The sequence below is a fragment of the Lolium perenne genome, chromosome 3, assembly GCF_019359855.2.
Source record: "Lolium perenne isolate Kyuss_39 chromosome 3, Kyuss_2.0, whole genome shotgun sequence".
Lineage (NCBI taxonomy): Eukaryota > Viridiplantae > Streptophyta > Magnoliopsida > Poales > Poaceae > Lolium > Lolium perenne.
Window position 1 is genome coordinate 130,324,941 of NC_067246.2, and position 15,663 is coordinate 130,340,603.

General features: G+C 48.0%; 2 protein-coding genes across 2 annotated transcripts; both read left to right on the forward strand.

Annotated features, from left to right (window-relative positions):
- The first annotated feature begins 5,279 nt into the window (after nt 1-5,279).
- On the forward strand, nt 5,280-9,193 carry LOC127342423 (uncharacterized). Its single transcript, XM_051368382.2, has 5 exons — nt 5,280-5,681; nt 6,446-6,563; nt 7,590-7,623; nt 7,705-7,784; nt 8,642-9,193. Exons 1-5 carry the CDS (start codon nt 5,280-5,282, stop codon nt 8,650-8,652), a joined length of 645 nt encoding a protein of 214 aa, XP_051224342.2. The 3' UTR covers nt 8,653-9,193.
- A 164-nt stretch (nt 9,194-9,357) lies between these two features.
- Nucleotides 9,358-11,828, forward strand: LOC139829653 (uncharacterized). The gene has a single exon (XM_071826962.1). It carries the CDS (start codon nt 10,722-10,724, stop codon nt 11,691-11,693), a length of 972 nt encoding a protein of 323 aa, XP_071683063.1. The 5' UTR covers nt 9,358-10,721; the 3' UTR covers nt 11,694-11,828.
- Nucleotides 11,829-15,663: the final 3,835 nt, after the last annotated feature.

Sequence of the window (15,663 nt, forward strand, 5' to 3'; positions counted from 1 at the left end):
GGCCTACACGTTTTCTGTTGTTTTATGTGTGGATTCCTTAGTAGTGACATCTCGGTACTTAAAGCCGGCATCTGTTTCTGAAGTTCTTGATTGTTTCACTATTAAGCGCTATCGGCTCAGCAGATGTTCTGTGTTTAAAGTTTGCCGTCTCGCGAAAAGTCAAGCATATAAACCAGAAGAACGGATAAACCAGCACTTGGTTAAAACATATAAATTACATTAACTGTTCAAGATAGTCGAGTTGTTTCCGCCTTGACAGTTTTATGTTGTTCAACTGCTGCATAGTTTCATCTTTAAAACATTTGTTCAAAGGCCGTTTTTGTTTCGCCTTACATTTGTTCGTTGAACATGATCAAAGAAACAATTTAATACAAATATGTTTTTATGTTTATGTTTATGTATCAGGTACATGACGCTTGGACCTTTAACAGTCCTCGAACTAAGTTGTTTTGTCCTCGAACTAAGTTGTTTTCAAGCTGGCCTAGCACTTGCGCGAAGCCCAGGGGAAGCTAGCCGGATCCATATGAGAGAAGGTTAGGGCATCTCCAACCGGGCGACCCAAACCGCGCCCGCGCGTCCGGATGGGTCGAGCCGGACAAAAACGCGGTCCAGCGCGCGGACCTATCCCTAAAACGGATGGCCGCGGCGTCCGGGACGACCCAAACCCGACCTAAATCTGGGGCGAGTTTGCGTGGCCGCGGACGCCGAATGCTGGTCGCTCGCGTCCGCCCCTTGTCCGCCCATGGCCCGCGTGTCATAGAAATAGAAACTTTTTTTTCATTGGAAAGAACCATTACAATTTTTTTTAGCCTACTACTTCTATCCTAATACGTACGGGGCCGGCGGCCTCGCCGGCTCGCCGTCGGGGCCGTGGATTTCACTCGACGCGGGCGGCCTGTACGCGTGAGGATTCCACTCCAGCTTATGAGCTGGGCGGCGCGGCGGAGGACTTCATCCTCCTCCTTTCCGCTCGCGCTCCGCCTCCTGACGCGGCACCACCCACTTCCCGCATAGCTCCACTTCCTGCAGGGCGGCGCGTTCCACAACGGTGCGCCTCGTGGTTCCCGTTCCGCCGCCACATGCGCTCTTGTCGGCCGCGCTCCACCGACGCAGCAGCATCCCGTGCGCGCCGCTCGGGCGAGGGCATCGGGATGAGGTGGCGGGCTGCTCGCATAGCGAGCAGCTCGTTCTTCTGCCCGAGGAGGTCGCCTAGTCGGCAGCGACCGGCCCGGCAGGTCGCCTCGTGCTCCTTCGTCACGCGCGTGAGGTCGGCGAGACGCTCCTCGATGGTGGCGTTGATGTTGGCCAGCGCGAGGTCCTCCTCGTACACGGGCTCCTCCTCCGCGGCGGCCGCGGCCTCGTACCAGCCGTCAGCGGTCTCGTGCCAGCCGTCCGCGGCCGCCTCCACCATCTCCGCGTCCCCTTCCTTCTTCGCCGCCGCCTCGGCAGCGACGCGGAGCGCGTCGTCGTCGGCGACCCACCGCGTGTCCGCGCGCTCCTCCTCCTCCGTCCGCGGGAACCTAGCCCGGGCGGCGAGGGAGAGCTTGGCCCACGTGGCCTGCAGGGTGCGCGGCATGGCGCTGAAGAAGGTGGAGGGGGAGAGGACGGTGGAGAGGGTGTGATGCGGTCTCTGGCCGCCGCCGTCTTTTATAGCCGGCGGCCTGGCGGGGAAACTTGGGCGCGAGCGCGCGCCAAAAGGCTTTTCGCGCGCGCGGAAACATTGGTGCGCGCGGGAACTTTCCCGCGCGTTCCACCGTCCACCATTGCTGTCTCGTCGAGGCCTGCCATGGCGCAGCGCCGCGCAAGGAAGACGAACCACGTGGCGCCTGTTTGGGTCGCCGCGTTGGGCGCAGCGTGCGACCCAAACGGACACGCGGACGCGGGCCGCTGTCCGCGTGTCCGCTCGGCCACCCAAACGGCCCAAACCGGACGGCCCAGCGCGTCCGTTTGGGTCGCCCGGTTGGAGATGCCCTTAGGCGGATCCGTAGCATTCACAGCTGGAAAAGCAACTTGAGTCATGATTCCGCTATGCTTAGCCAGAACCAACCCTTGGGGGCTGCGGTTCAATCTCAGGTGAAAAGTGTGTTTCCTTTCGAGTATCAGTGCTGGAAATTTCCGCCTAGATGCTTGGGATTTATGCTATTCCTAAGTCACATAAAAAGATAAAGCTACTCTAAGAGCTCCAAGCCGGATTTTCAAGTAAATTCACCTTGGCGCTCGGGGGCTACATCGATGAAGTTTTCTTAGGAGCAACAAGCCGAAAATTTTCCACCTTGACGCTTGGGGGCTAAGTTTCTGAGCATCGAGTTTCTTTGGAGCAAGCCGACTCAACGCTCGGGGGTTACATATGGTTATGTCAAGAAAATTTATAAGATGGCGAAAATCCGGCTAACTAGTCGGATCCGCACCTGAATTTTGGGTTGCCGGATCCGAGCCTTTTTTTTTGGTAGTCGGATCCGCACCTTGATTTTGGTAGCTGGATCCGCACCTGAATTTTCGGTAGCCGGATCCACACCTTAATTTTTGGTAGCCGGATCCGCACCTATATTTTTGGTAGTCGGATCCGCACCTTGATTTTTGGTAGCCGGATCCGCACCTGAATTTTGGAAGCCGGATCCACACCTCAATTTTTGGTAGGTGGATCCGCACCTATATTTTTGGTAGCCGGATCCGCACCTATATTTTTGGTAGCCGGATCCGCACCTTGATTTTGGTAGCTGGATCCGCACCTGAATTTGATTTTGGTAGCTGGATCCGCACCTGAATTTTGGTAGCCGGATCCACACCTCAATTTTTGGTAGCCAGATCCGCACCTATATTTTGGTAGCCGGATCCGCACCTACATTTTGGTAGTCGGATCCACAACTATATTTTGGTAGTCAGATCCGAACCTACATTTTGCTAGTCGGATCCATACCGAATATTACGTTGGATGGTATCTCCGAAGAATCTGACCATTGGATCATGAAGTTTCCGACCAATACTTGGTTGGAGATATGAAGTTTGGAGTCCTTCAAGATTCTCTATTATTCGTTCCAGCCAAAGGTTGAAGATACATGCGCAAGATGAGCTGGATGGAAGAACGGTGAATCTCGGAGAACTCCGGGGGCTACTGTTGTGGATATACTTCATAGGTATACCATCGACATGGTCCGATTCTGGCAAGCCCGGGTGGCCCACAGATGGTGGTGATGGCATATGGCCCCCCGGGCGGCCCAGTTGTTGTTGATCAAGATGGAAGATGTCCAACCCAGGAACAAGGAGCCGGATCCCAACCGATCTATGAGGTAGCCGGATCCGAACCGCCCTACGAAGGTAGCCGGATCCGAACCCCCCTACGAAGGTAGCCGGATCCGAACCGCCCTACGAAGGTAGCCGGATCCGAACCCGCCCTACGAAGGTAGCCGGATCCGAACCGCCCAACGAAGATACCCAGATCTGAACCGACCTATAGAGGTACCCGGATCCGAACCGACCTACTAAGGTAGCCGGATCCATGAAGGCCCATGAAGGTACCCGGATCCGAAGAGGTCTACGCCAGGAGTCAGATCCGCGAAGGCCCATGAAGGAAGCCGGATCCATGACGACAAGTTAGGAATAGGTGGATCCTTGACGAGCACGGCAATGTAATGTTCCGTAGTTAGGCATCTTGTATTCTGGGTAGGATTCTCCATAGAAATCCTAGATCCAGGCGCCTATATAAGCCGGATCCCGGGAGCCCTAGAGGCAGATCTCGAGCTAGAGACGAAACAACCACAACTCATTGTAACAACACGAAAGCGTCCAGATAATTCCAGACAAGCAACAGTAGGCCCTGTCTTCGAGCAGGTGTTCCGAAGCTGGGTAAATCGCGTACCACCGTCCCGAGGACTCTCCGCCCTATGGCCCCTACTTCTTCTCCCCTCCATGAGGATCCCTCCTCTGGAGTACCATCGAATAGGCAACGACAGATACTGCTCGGATACGGGATACTGCCCGAATACTTCCCGATACGTATCCCGTACGCATCTGCTAATTTTTGAATTAAAGAAAAATAAGAAAATTATGGACACATGAGGGATACACAAGGGATACTTGAGCGATACTCGAGGGGTACATAAGCCAGCCCACCGTCCACTCATCTTCTACCGCTGACCCTTCCACTCCACCCCATCCCCATCGAACGATTGATTTTGATCCCTGAATTCATTCCTTCTTCATTCAGATAAGCAATGACTAGTGCTAGTACATCCCATCAAACAGATCTTCAGTTGGGAGCTCGAGCAAGAGCATGTGCAACGGCAACAACTACAGGAAATGCATCCCAACTACTAGCTATTGATTCATGTGATTTCTAGAGATGAATTTTACTTCTTTAATTATTAAAATATCTATGTTGGATGTGGAGGAAAACATCCACATCCATGTTAATCCTATGAGGAATATTTAATTTATTTATGTTTTTAAATATTTACATATATATAATGTATCCCGTATCTGTGTTTTTGAAAAATTGCCGTATCACGGTATCCCCGTATCGCGTATCGGATACGTATCCAAGTATCTGTGCTTCATAGACGATCATGAGCCCTAGGTCGACTCCCGAAAGGCTTGAAACTGGTGGGATCTAGGGGTAAAAAGAGAGAGCTCCCCGCCGCGAGGAAGATCGCAGCGCGGAAGAACGAGAGCTGGGTTGGACGAGGAAGGATTTGAGGAGGATTACACCTAATTTGAGCACCTAAAACGAGTCGCTTCATAGTTCGCCAGACAGAGCAACTACAGTACCTTTAGCAACTACAGTACCAGCCACTCCACGGAGCCTTGGAAGGAAGGAAGCGACAACACGAGTGTCCAAACCATCCCTAAAGAGCACTAAGCTCCCAGGGTTGGGAGAGCCTGACAGCGTGTTTGTTTCATGGGAATGGGTCGCAGGGAATGGGAGTTTCAGGGGTCGGTGACTTGCCCTCCCACGTTTGGCTGGAGGGAATGGGACTTGATTAGGTAATGGGACAGGGAATTAATGAGGTTAACTCCCACGAATCTCTTCCCATGGGGGGGCCTGGGAATTAGAGTAGGGAAAGGGCATTGAAACAAGAAATCTTCCGTTCATTGTGTAACTCTGTAACATCCATCGAAAGTAGTGGGCCCGCGAAAGAGAATCGGAACTGCTTCCGCTAGATGCGCACGTAAGGCAGGGAAATTCCCAGTAGCACATCTCACAGCATACCAAACGTGGAAATGAGACTGCTAATCAATTTCCCAAACCTAATCCCTCGATTACCTCTCATCTGTGAATTCCCATGCCCCTTCCCTCAAGCTGCCAAACACGCTGTGAGAGGCTGAGAGCTGAGAGCCTCCGGCAGGTCACTATCGTGGGTCCTACATACAGTAAACGTGTTCGTTTATGCTGTTTCTGCTTGGTTGACTACGCCGATTCGTCGCTCCACCAACGCGTCTTCCTCTTTCTCCAATCCCCTCTCGCAGCCAGCACCCATTCCCGTGAGTCTGCGACCCTTCCTTTTCCTTCGCCCAGCTGGTCGACGCTCGCCCCTACGGCCAACTCCCCACCATCGATCTCTCCGTTCTCCGTCGCGCTCGGAGTACTCGGCACAGTAGGGTTTGCAGCCCCAGTGGTGGCAGCATGTTGGGCTGGAGAGCCGTCGGCTTGGTTGGAAGACAAACACGGCGAAGCCAACCACGATGTAAGTCACTACCTTCGCCATCTTCTCCTTCTATGTCTCCTATGCTGTGCCATGTCCCATCTGAACTTGTTCTATGCGGTGGTTTGGGATGTGGACGGCGGCAGCGCTGATGGCATTGGCATGCTGCTAATTGCTTCGACAGCCTGCACCTGCACGCCTCCGCCGGCCGGCCCATCTGAACTTTTACATGTTACCACCGTTGATTGAGCTGATGGATTGTCTTCCGAGACATGCTTTGTTCAGGCAGCTATCTCGATGTGTTCAATTATTTTTCAGAAAAAAAGGTTAATTGTTTAGAGTGTACCTTAATGAATAAATGATTCTCACATGGTTAGATAATTTGAGAAACTTGAGTATATCTGGTTATTGTAGATGTCTGTGCTGTTCAGATAGCCTGTACAACTGATTCGTTTGATGAGAGAATTCAATTTGCATTTTGTGAGATGTTTTCCTAATTTTTTCTGAAATTATCGTTGTGGACTTGTGAAATTATGTTGCAAAAATTATATTTACGCACAGTGTCACCATCTAATGGGAAAGAGGTGATCAGAACAACCCATGCACCTCAATCACTTCAACCAAACACAAAACTAGATCATCCTAACCCGGAAACACTATACTGTTTATCTTCCACCATTTTTTAGAATTTTGTACCTAAATCCTCATTCAGTTTTCTTTGCATTCTTTATTTGGGTGTAATTTTCCTACCCTTCTTTTATTGTTTTTATGGTTCCAATGTGGTGCTGCTATTTTGTTTCCTCAAGGTCTTCTCATTTCCCTTCCAAGAAGATAAGGTGGACTTTGGTACATGTATTTGTAGATTGTCCACTGATGTAGAAGAAGCAAGTGTTATTTCACCAAGTGCATGTTCGTTTGAAGCAGGTACGTACTATTCTGACGACATGTTTTTCTCATGCTACTTGAACAAATAAATGACTAACACATGGGGCCATGGGGGACTCAGTGTTAAAGCTACTCAATGCAAAAGGAGGCATTTCAACCAAACCAATGAGAGTGTGTTGGGTAGATAGAGCTAGAACAAATCAGCAGCCAGTTAAGAAAATATTTCATCCAAGTTGCATTACCCTTCTATCAGTACACACTTTAGTTTTCTCAACAGTTGGAGTTTTGAGCTGTTTTCTTTATATTATTTCTCCATGTGAGTTCTGAAGCTGTTAATTCGGCTAGGTCCTGATTGAACATTTGCTGCAGTTTTTTTGTGTAAGAATTGTGAGGTCTTAGGATGCTATTCTCATTTATAGAGATTTATGGTTAAAGGATTTAGACTGCACCGCTCCACCTGGTGGTGTCAGTATAATGGTACAATAACAAAGAACAAGAAATTTGATCTCTTCTCTGGTCATGACTGTTAAAGACCTGCGGACGGTTAGAACTTCATATTGAAAAGTTTGTATAATATATGATAGACAACTACAGTATAATTTAGTATTCCAAACACCGGTTATCTTATCTTAACTTCATTTTTTTAATTCACATGCATACCTTTGTCTGCAGGCTTGCACTGTGTACATGGTGTCCCCCTATTTCCCATTTCGTACTAATTAATATTTACTTAATTTAACCATTGATAGTTCAAAATGATTTTTTTCATTTACTTATCCTATGATTATCAATGGTTGCAGAAGAGCTGAATTTAATTTCTGTTGGCGGACGATTTCATCGTGATCATGTTCATTTATGAGATCATCTATTCTTACAATAGTACCCTAATCCAATATTGGCTGTGCCCATGTATTATTCCGGGCTGCACATCGAATATTTATTCCCAAAAGCCCCACAATTTTGAACAGGCGCAGTCTCCTGCTCACCGTTGTTGTTTTGGTTTCTGTTAGCTCCTCCTCTAGCTTGGTGTTTTCCTTATATTTTGCAACTTGCAAATTTTGACAGGTGTTCTCGGTTTCTCGCATATGCAATTCAACGGGTACTATTTCTTTGCTTTGTTGAATTTTTTTCAGCATATATTATTTTACATATTTCAAAATTCTGACTGATGTGATTTTAGGGTGGTGTTTACAATTAGAGATGCAGACAATGTTCAGTCGGGCAGAGGCAGGGCATGGGGGACAAGTATTGATCTGCAAGGTAATGATTTTGGTTTTTATTGAACAATTTATATATGCGATCTCCCCGCTGTGCTTATTGTGGTTAGTGATGCTTTTCGTTTTCAAGTCGAGCCCATTTGGCAGCCCCAGACCCCAGCTTGATTAAGATGGTCACACACATCATAGAAAACCACCACACCAATGAACGCTCATTCCTGTTTGTTTCATTCCTGTGAATTTAAGATCATAGCAGTATTTACCTTCTAGGGAGCATTTTGGTGTTGATAGAGTCAGAGGTGAACCAAGTAGAAGTTTTAATAAATTTGGGCTTATCTGTTTTTGACAGTTGCTGAAAGTGATCATTACCTTATCCAAAAAGTAGTTTTATATTTTACAGTAGGTTGTTTGAGGTCAGGTGGTAGTTGACTACATATGCCATGCATGGAGGCCATGTAACTAATGATGAATTGATAGTATCTAATCAGTAATTTCTTATTTGTCTCGCTCGAACTTCTGTAATACCTAGGCTACTCTTTTTTTATGGAGGCATATATTTAGCACAAATATGAGAGCTATTGAGTGTTTTGATCTGAATGATATTTTGTTTATGAATTTTGCATTCAAATATTGGAGCTCAAAATTTACAGAAGTCCAAGACAATAATGACGAAGCAAGATAACAGATGAAGAACTTCACATTTGTACAAATAAACATATACTATTTATGGTTTTGTAAAGTAGTTATGGTCTTCATACTCAAAAGGTGCAACCTTTATGTCCCCTACGGCTAACTTATATAAAATGGTGTACTTTGTTGTCTCATGTATATTATATATAGTTCGTTAGATGACATTTGTATGGGTTTGCACCTTATGTCTGTGATATAACTTTGATTCAGGTTTAGGATAGCTAAGCACAAATTTGAAAGGCGGCCGTGAGATTTTCCCTTTAGGATATGTGCACACAAGCTTTATTAAAGACATCAACAGTGGCTCGTGTGCTGCTGTAATAAGGAATGACAAAGGTCAGTTTACCCTCTCAGCCTGGGACGTTATTCCTTTTTTTCTGAGAGCGCAGAAGCTGCAAAATTCATTGCCTGCTCATGAACTAGCAAAATTTAACTGTGGGAGCGGTAGTGGTGGTTTGTTGCAAGGTACAATGCCTCCCTGCGTGTTGGAATTGGCATTGTTGATCTGTAATCAAAACACTCTTTATGATTAATGATAACATCAGTATCTTTTTTTGAAAAAAAGGACACGTGTGCACTCAAAAGGGAAAGGATGGGTGTATTCAACGCATAAGGATAATTCTTATCCTGATGTTTGTCGGGTGACTCGATGTCTTGAAATTTGTGTTTCATAATGAGATTGTAGAAGTATCTCACATGTGTTTATCATGATTTCCCTGTTATTTTGTAATAAAGATTACCAAAGAGCAAACATTTTTTAAATTAATTTTTGTTTCATTTTATTTATGTTTTGCTTGCATTATTATCTTCACAACCATAGTCTGAAACCAGTCTGATTTTTTCTGAAACTGAAAACCATGTTATTATTTACAAATTACAGTTCTTTGTCCAAACTCATTTTACTACCCATTGCCGGTCTTGAGAGCAAAAGGAAATTTGGATATGACTTCCATCATTTCAATTTACAGCCCATTAATTATACAAATAGTAAGGGAAACCATGCCAAGAGCCAAACCGGTGCAGCAAACCCTCCGCAATTCAGTGAAGGAGCAACAAAGGGGGCGCACTGCAAAAAATCAAATGAATCAATCTGCCAGTGCTAAGTCCGATTTCGAAACCACGACCGAGCGGTCCTAAACAAGCCCTGAAGCATGTCGAGTTACTGGCATGAATGCATTATACCGTTGCCAATCTGAGTTAGGCAAATATATTATTCTTAATTTAATTTTTCACAAAGTTTTACTCTCTTTCGCCGTAGATGAATATATTGTGGATAAAAAGGCTCAAATGCTGATGCATCTGGATCAAAAGACATGCATCTATCACACATACAACCTTTCCTCCGGCACTTGACTAAATAAGAAATTAACCTATGGCATGTAGATGAAGTCAAAAATACATAAACCATCCTATGAAAAACGCGCGCAGCAACGTGCGCGAGGTCCTTCTAGTACCTTGGAGAGTACAAAGCATGCATCTGCGTAGAAAAACAGGCTAAGGCCGTGTAAGCTCCTTTTAGCCCACCAACTTGTAATTCCATGAGTGGGTATAGATATTCATCCCTCATCTCTTACTAGTGTTAGACTTGATGTTTAAACTGAGAGACATGTACCTCATCTAAGAACAAAACAAAGACTTCCTCCTCTCATGGGGACGAGCTCCCCGCTATCTAATTTCTTCTCTTCGATTTGATTGGTCAGTGGACCGATCGAGTAGATTTCGGTTTAAATCGAGAGCTTGAGTTCACTTGAATTCTTTTCTAACAAAGGGTTTTATTTGCGGTGATTGTTGTTGGGTGATTCTTTGAGATTGCTTGGCTAGTTATCGTCCAAACGGTGGGAATCGGGAGCCCCTTGTATCACACTAGTTGTGCAACTTGTGTTTTTGTAATGCGCAATTTCTTTACCGAATATGAATTCATAGATCTCCTGTCTTTATTACGAGCACATTTAAAATTTGGTCTAGTGATATCTTCTGAATCTTTTACGAGCATGGAAGTTTCAGTGATGTAGTAGGATCCTACACTATACCCTGAACTCGTGAGTTGTGACCCATACCTATCCATCACTCATGTGATATCCATTGTGCACCACCGCGCGACCCAACACATTCACTCAGCTCTCGTGTGCGATCTGCGATCCGCCGATCCCTGCCCATGCGGCCATGCACCGTCCCTCCTTTAACCTCGTCACGAGTAGGCGAGCCTCGACGCAAGCAAGAATAGCCGCGCCTCGCGCGCATCTACACATCACGACATGCTGCTCAACCTCCACCAAGAATTGTCCATGGCATGAGCGAGCTGAAGCTGCAGCACCCCGTCCCGGTCTTCCTGCTCAGGAGGAACCCGCTCACGGTGGCCTCCAGGACGATGCGCCGCGGCATCCGCGGCTTCTGCCACGACGTCGGCTCCACGTCCACGCAGCAGCTTTCCGGCGTTGACAGGGACGCCGACGCGGCGTCGTCCTCGTTCCTGACCGTGCCGTCGTCCGTGGTGGGCTCCTGCGCGGCCGAGAGCGTCGCCGGAGGCCCGCAGGCGGCGGTCACCCTGGAGCAGATGATCCTTCAGCTGGACCTGGAGGAGGAGGCGGCGGCCAGCAGGAAGGCGCGCCGCATGTCGTGCGTGGACAGCTCCGACCACTACGTGCTCCGGTCGGCGCGGGACGCGCTGAGCCACTACCCGCGCTTCTCCCTCGACGGCCGGGACGCCATGTGCCGCGCCTCCTTCAGCAGCTACCACGACGCAGCCATGACCCTCGACGGCCCTGTGCTCCGCGACGACGGCCGGCACCGGAGAGCGTCGGTGTGCTGCGCCGCCGCCGGCGTAGGGCACTGCAGAGCGCGGGGCTGCGGCGTGGAGGGCTACGAGATGGACCTGGAGCGGACACTGCGGATGCCAGCCACGGTGGCCGGGGAGAGCGTGGTGTGGTGCAAGCCCGGGGTCGTGGCCAAGCTCATGGGACTCGATTCCGTCCCTGTGCCCGTCGGAAGAGGCCGGCGGGGCGGCATTGGTAGGAGGAAGGCCAGCGGGGCACCGCCGGTGGCGAGGGTCGTCGGAGGTGGCGGCGTAAAGAAGCAGAGGCCGAGGAGGATCGTGGGCAAGGAGGAGGAGCTGGAGAAGGACAGGCTCTTCATGGCGCTGCACGGCTACGACGTAGCCGGGGCGGGAGCTCGCCCCGCTGGCGCGCCGCGGGCCGCTGTCGACCCCAATGTCAGTGGGTTTCGTACGGCAGACAGTAGCTGGGAGTTCCGGTTTCCTAGCTAAACATATCTGAAGTCTCTCTTGTTGAACTTTCGAGTACTAGTGTCCTCACAGTATGACATAGCTCCATGTTTTCGAAAGAGCTCAAATTAACTGTCCCTACTGTTTGGGGGCTAACTCCAATATACACTGCGTCATTGCCTTACATGTCTTAAACTTCTTTTGGTTACTTCAGTTCTTTGTTATCTGCAAAAAAATTTGGTTACGTCAGTTGCGCTTCAAACTTAGTCTTCCACACCGTGCATTTCTGCATCCTACTCCTTTGTGTACTCCAACTAAGTGATTCTCACTAACTTGTTCTTTAGCTGAGGTATTTTCATTAATTGAAAACAAGAGAGCCGTCAGTTAATTAGTGAAAGTACAAGCAAAAAACCAAATACAACTCGTGCCAAGCCCACCGCTAACACCATCATAACCAGGGCCAAACCTTGGAGTGGTAGGCCAGACGGCCTCCCACCACTGCCAGAGAGATCGAAGCTCCAACGTAGGAGAAGAAGCCGGCCCTCTAGAGGAGGGTTGCACCGATCTGACTCCAGCCAACCGAAGCTAGCATCAAGAGCAACCTTGTCCCCCAAACGACACAGGATCGGCGCACTAAGGACACGAGTAGAGTGGCATACACAAGTAGCCACCCCATATAAAAACGTTGTCACAAACAGTATGACCAATTTTATCTCTCTGAGAACCAACCTGAGGTTGGGTGGTTAGGAGGGTGGTTGTACCCCCAGCCCACCAGAGTTCAAATCCCAGATTTGACATCTGTGTGTCTCATAAAGGCAGAATATTCATTCAGTGGGAGGCGACGTTCCCGTCGACAGCGAGGCGCCTGTGGTGACTTCGTCAATTTCAAGATCCAATCCGCCGGCTCAGTCTTCCGGAGATGCTCATAGGGGTAGGGTGTGCGTGTGTGCGTTCGTAGGGGTGAGTGTATGCGCGTGTATGTGAGCGTCTGCGTTTGTACTATGTTTCTCCAAAAAAAAAAAATTTTATCTCTCTAATGGAGACTACAAGCTCAGCCAGAAAAAGAGAGGAAGACCCCCACAGATAAGACAACACATGCATGTTATATATCTCTTTCTCTCTTCAAAGATCATGCTTTTAAGTGTTATCCCGCTTCGTGCAGAGGAGGTTGCCTCCTCAACCGAACCTATTTTGGACCACCTGAACCTAGCTGAAGTTGTGAGGCACTACCCTAGGGCAGTGCGTACACCCTAACTTGCTTATTGTGCATGGAGCAGATTTGTCATGCCATAATTTAATTTTGTCGTTTATCTCTTTCCCTTCCCCTCCTACACGATATCCTCAGAGGAACTCGGCCACCTTCACGGCTATTCCTCTCCTGTAGATCTAACTCATTTCTCCATTACAAGGGAGCATGAACTTCTTCTTCTCCCACTACTCCTCCATTATGCAAGAACTGGTTATCAACCTACCTACGACTTCTTATACCTGTCTAGACATATTTTGGGTTATAAGCTAGCAGTCCAAGTTGCTAATCGACTGAAGGCATGTATCCCTCGAAAACAAGGTATCACACATAGAGAAGTCCAGCAATCCCTCTATCAAACTCCACATACCCAAAATGGCCACAAATCCTATTTTCAGCTCAACATGGCTGTTATCGCTACTCGGCCTGAAAATTTGGTTCGTGGGCCAAGCCCAATAGGGCACATTTTCTATTCTTTTTTTGTTATTCTGCTCTCTTTTTCATTTCCTTTTTTGTTTTTTCTTTCTACCTTTTCTCTTTTCATTTTTTATGTTCTCAAAGTCATATTTTTGAAAAAAAGAGATAATGTTTTGGAAAAAATCACGGGTTCAAAAAACGTTTGCGAGTTGTAAACAAAATATTCATGGGTTTTAAAAATCTTCATGGCCCAAATAAATTTTCATGAGGTTCAAAGAAATGTGACAGGGTCAAAAAAACATGAGTTTTGAAAAATTATTCACGACCTTCAAACTAATAAATTCACAGATTCAAAAAATGTTCACTCTTTGAAAAAAAATGTTCACAGTTCAATTTTACATCTTAAACTATAACTAAATAGTATCTTTATTAATAACTTAACATCTAGTAAAACAATTAAAAACAACCGCTTCCCATTGGACTGCATTTGGAGTGGCCCATCAAACCCCCTTCAAGCAGTGGGGGTGCTCGAGTAACCCTTGTTATCGCTCTTAAAAAAGTAACCTCGTCTTTCCCTATGTTTGTGGCACTCCCAAATCAAGTTCAGAGCCACACACAAAAAAAATCAAGTTCAGCACACCATATATCTTCTCGTCCTTATGACACATGGGACCAATAAATATGTTATGTCTTCCTATTTAAGACAATGGGATATTGTTTTTTTTTTTTAAAAATAGGTGGTATTCCATTAAAGAAACACAAGGCGGGTACAATATGCATACATGCCCCTAACATTACTCGCCCTAAAGAACCTAGTATTTGAGGATAAGGCCTGTAACTTTACATAGAACACCCCAGAAAGAATGAAAAAGCAATCGGGTCCTGGAGCAGCGCCGCCACCGCTCGCCGGCTTCCTCGAAGCGTCGCCGCCAAGGAAAGGAGAGAAGAAGATCGAACTCTTCCGACCGGCGAGAATCCACCCCCACTGGCAACCTTCTCGCCGCCGGGAACGAATCACTTGGCTGCAAGAAGGCGTCGAGTACCAGTAGGGACAGAGAGAAGCCTCCGACTCAGAGGCAGAGAAGCAGCCATCACATCGGCTGCAGATCACAGCGGCCATGGTGGCAGCTGTGTGTTTGCGCTCGTAGAGAAACCACCAGAAAAAGATGATGTAGATATGGCACCGCCTCCCGTGCGCAGCAGCAGTGCCTCCCCTGTCCTCTCTCTCGCCTCCACGGCCGACCAAGAGGAGCAGCAGAAGCGCTCGGCGGCTGCACCAGAAGCAGCACAGATAAGGCCACCCCTCAGCAGCTGACGAAGATCTGGCGCGGCTGTGCTCCTCCTCGCCTCCATGGCCGGCCAGGAGCACGATCACACCTTTGGTCGCAGGCAGGGACGCTTTTCCCCCCTCGCCGCCGAGGCCGGCCAGGGAAAAACGACTCCCTCTGCAGTCGATCTGCATAAGGTGGTTCGCCGCCACATCTTTATTGAGCAGAGCAGTCGCCGTCCTCTCCACACCCACCTCCGACCACCGGAGAAACAGAGAGAGAAGGACGAACCCTAAATCGGACGAGATCCAGACGGACTGATCTCCTCCACCGCTCGCACTACTGGGCATCAAGCCCCCTACTGGCATAAAGCCACTACTCCTAACTAGTCTATGAACTCCGGCACCTCCCCTCCACCCATCTCGACCGGCGGCGCCGGTGAGATTGGCTTTGGTTCGGCCCGGTCTCTTTGAGGAGACGCTCAGCTACTGTAGCTACGTGAGAGAGGGGAGTGGGGGGGGGGGGGGGGGGGGGGAAACCGCTCCAGCCCGTACAGTGGGATACTGTGAATTTGTGATATAGTTGAACAAAATACGAGGGAGAATCTTTTGAGGTAAGCCCCAATATGACGATTTGAGGACTGCAGTTTAAGGGCTTGCATGGGCTTGTTTTTATGCGAATCAAGACCCTACTCACTAATTAATGATTGTTGTGACGAAGCCTGCTCACTTGGATTCAATCCTTGGATCAAGCATCAGTGTCATATCCTCACTCGCTTTCATTTTGCATGGCGATCAGTGTGTCCCAAGGTTCGCGAGATTTAAGATCTATCAACTTTAATCTAAATCCAACGTGTGTTTTAGTACAAAAGGTGCCTGCAACTGTGCATGGTGTAAGTTTCCTTGCTATTTTTGGTTTTGATTTGGTCACCTAGCTCGATACCTGTGTTATATATGTCAGATATTTTGCTGATGATGTGCTTAAAGTTCTGCGATGTGTTACTAATCTTTGGGAATGGTGTGCTCAACCGGCTGGTGTAAGTATGATGTCATTGGAACTTATTACTGTGACGTTTGCAAGG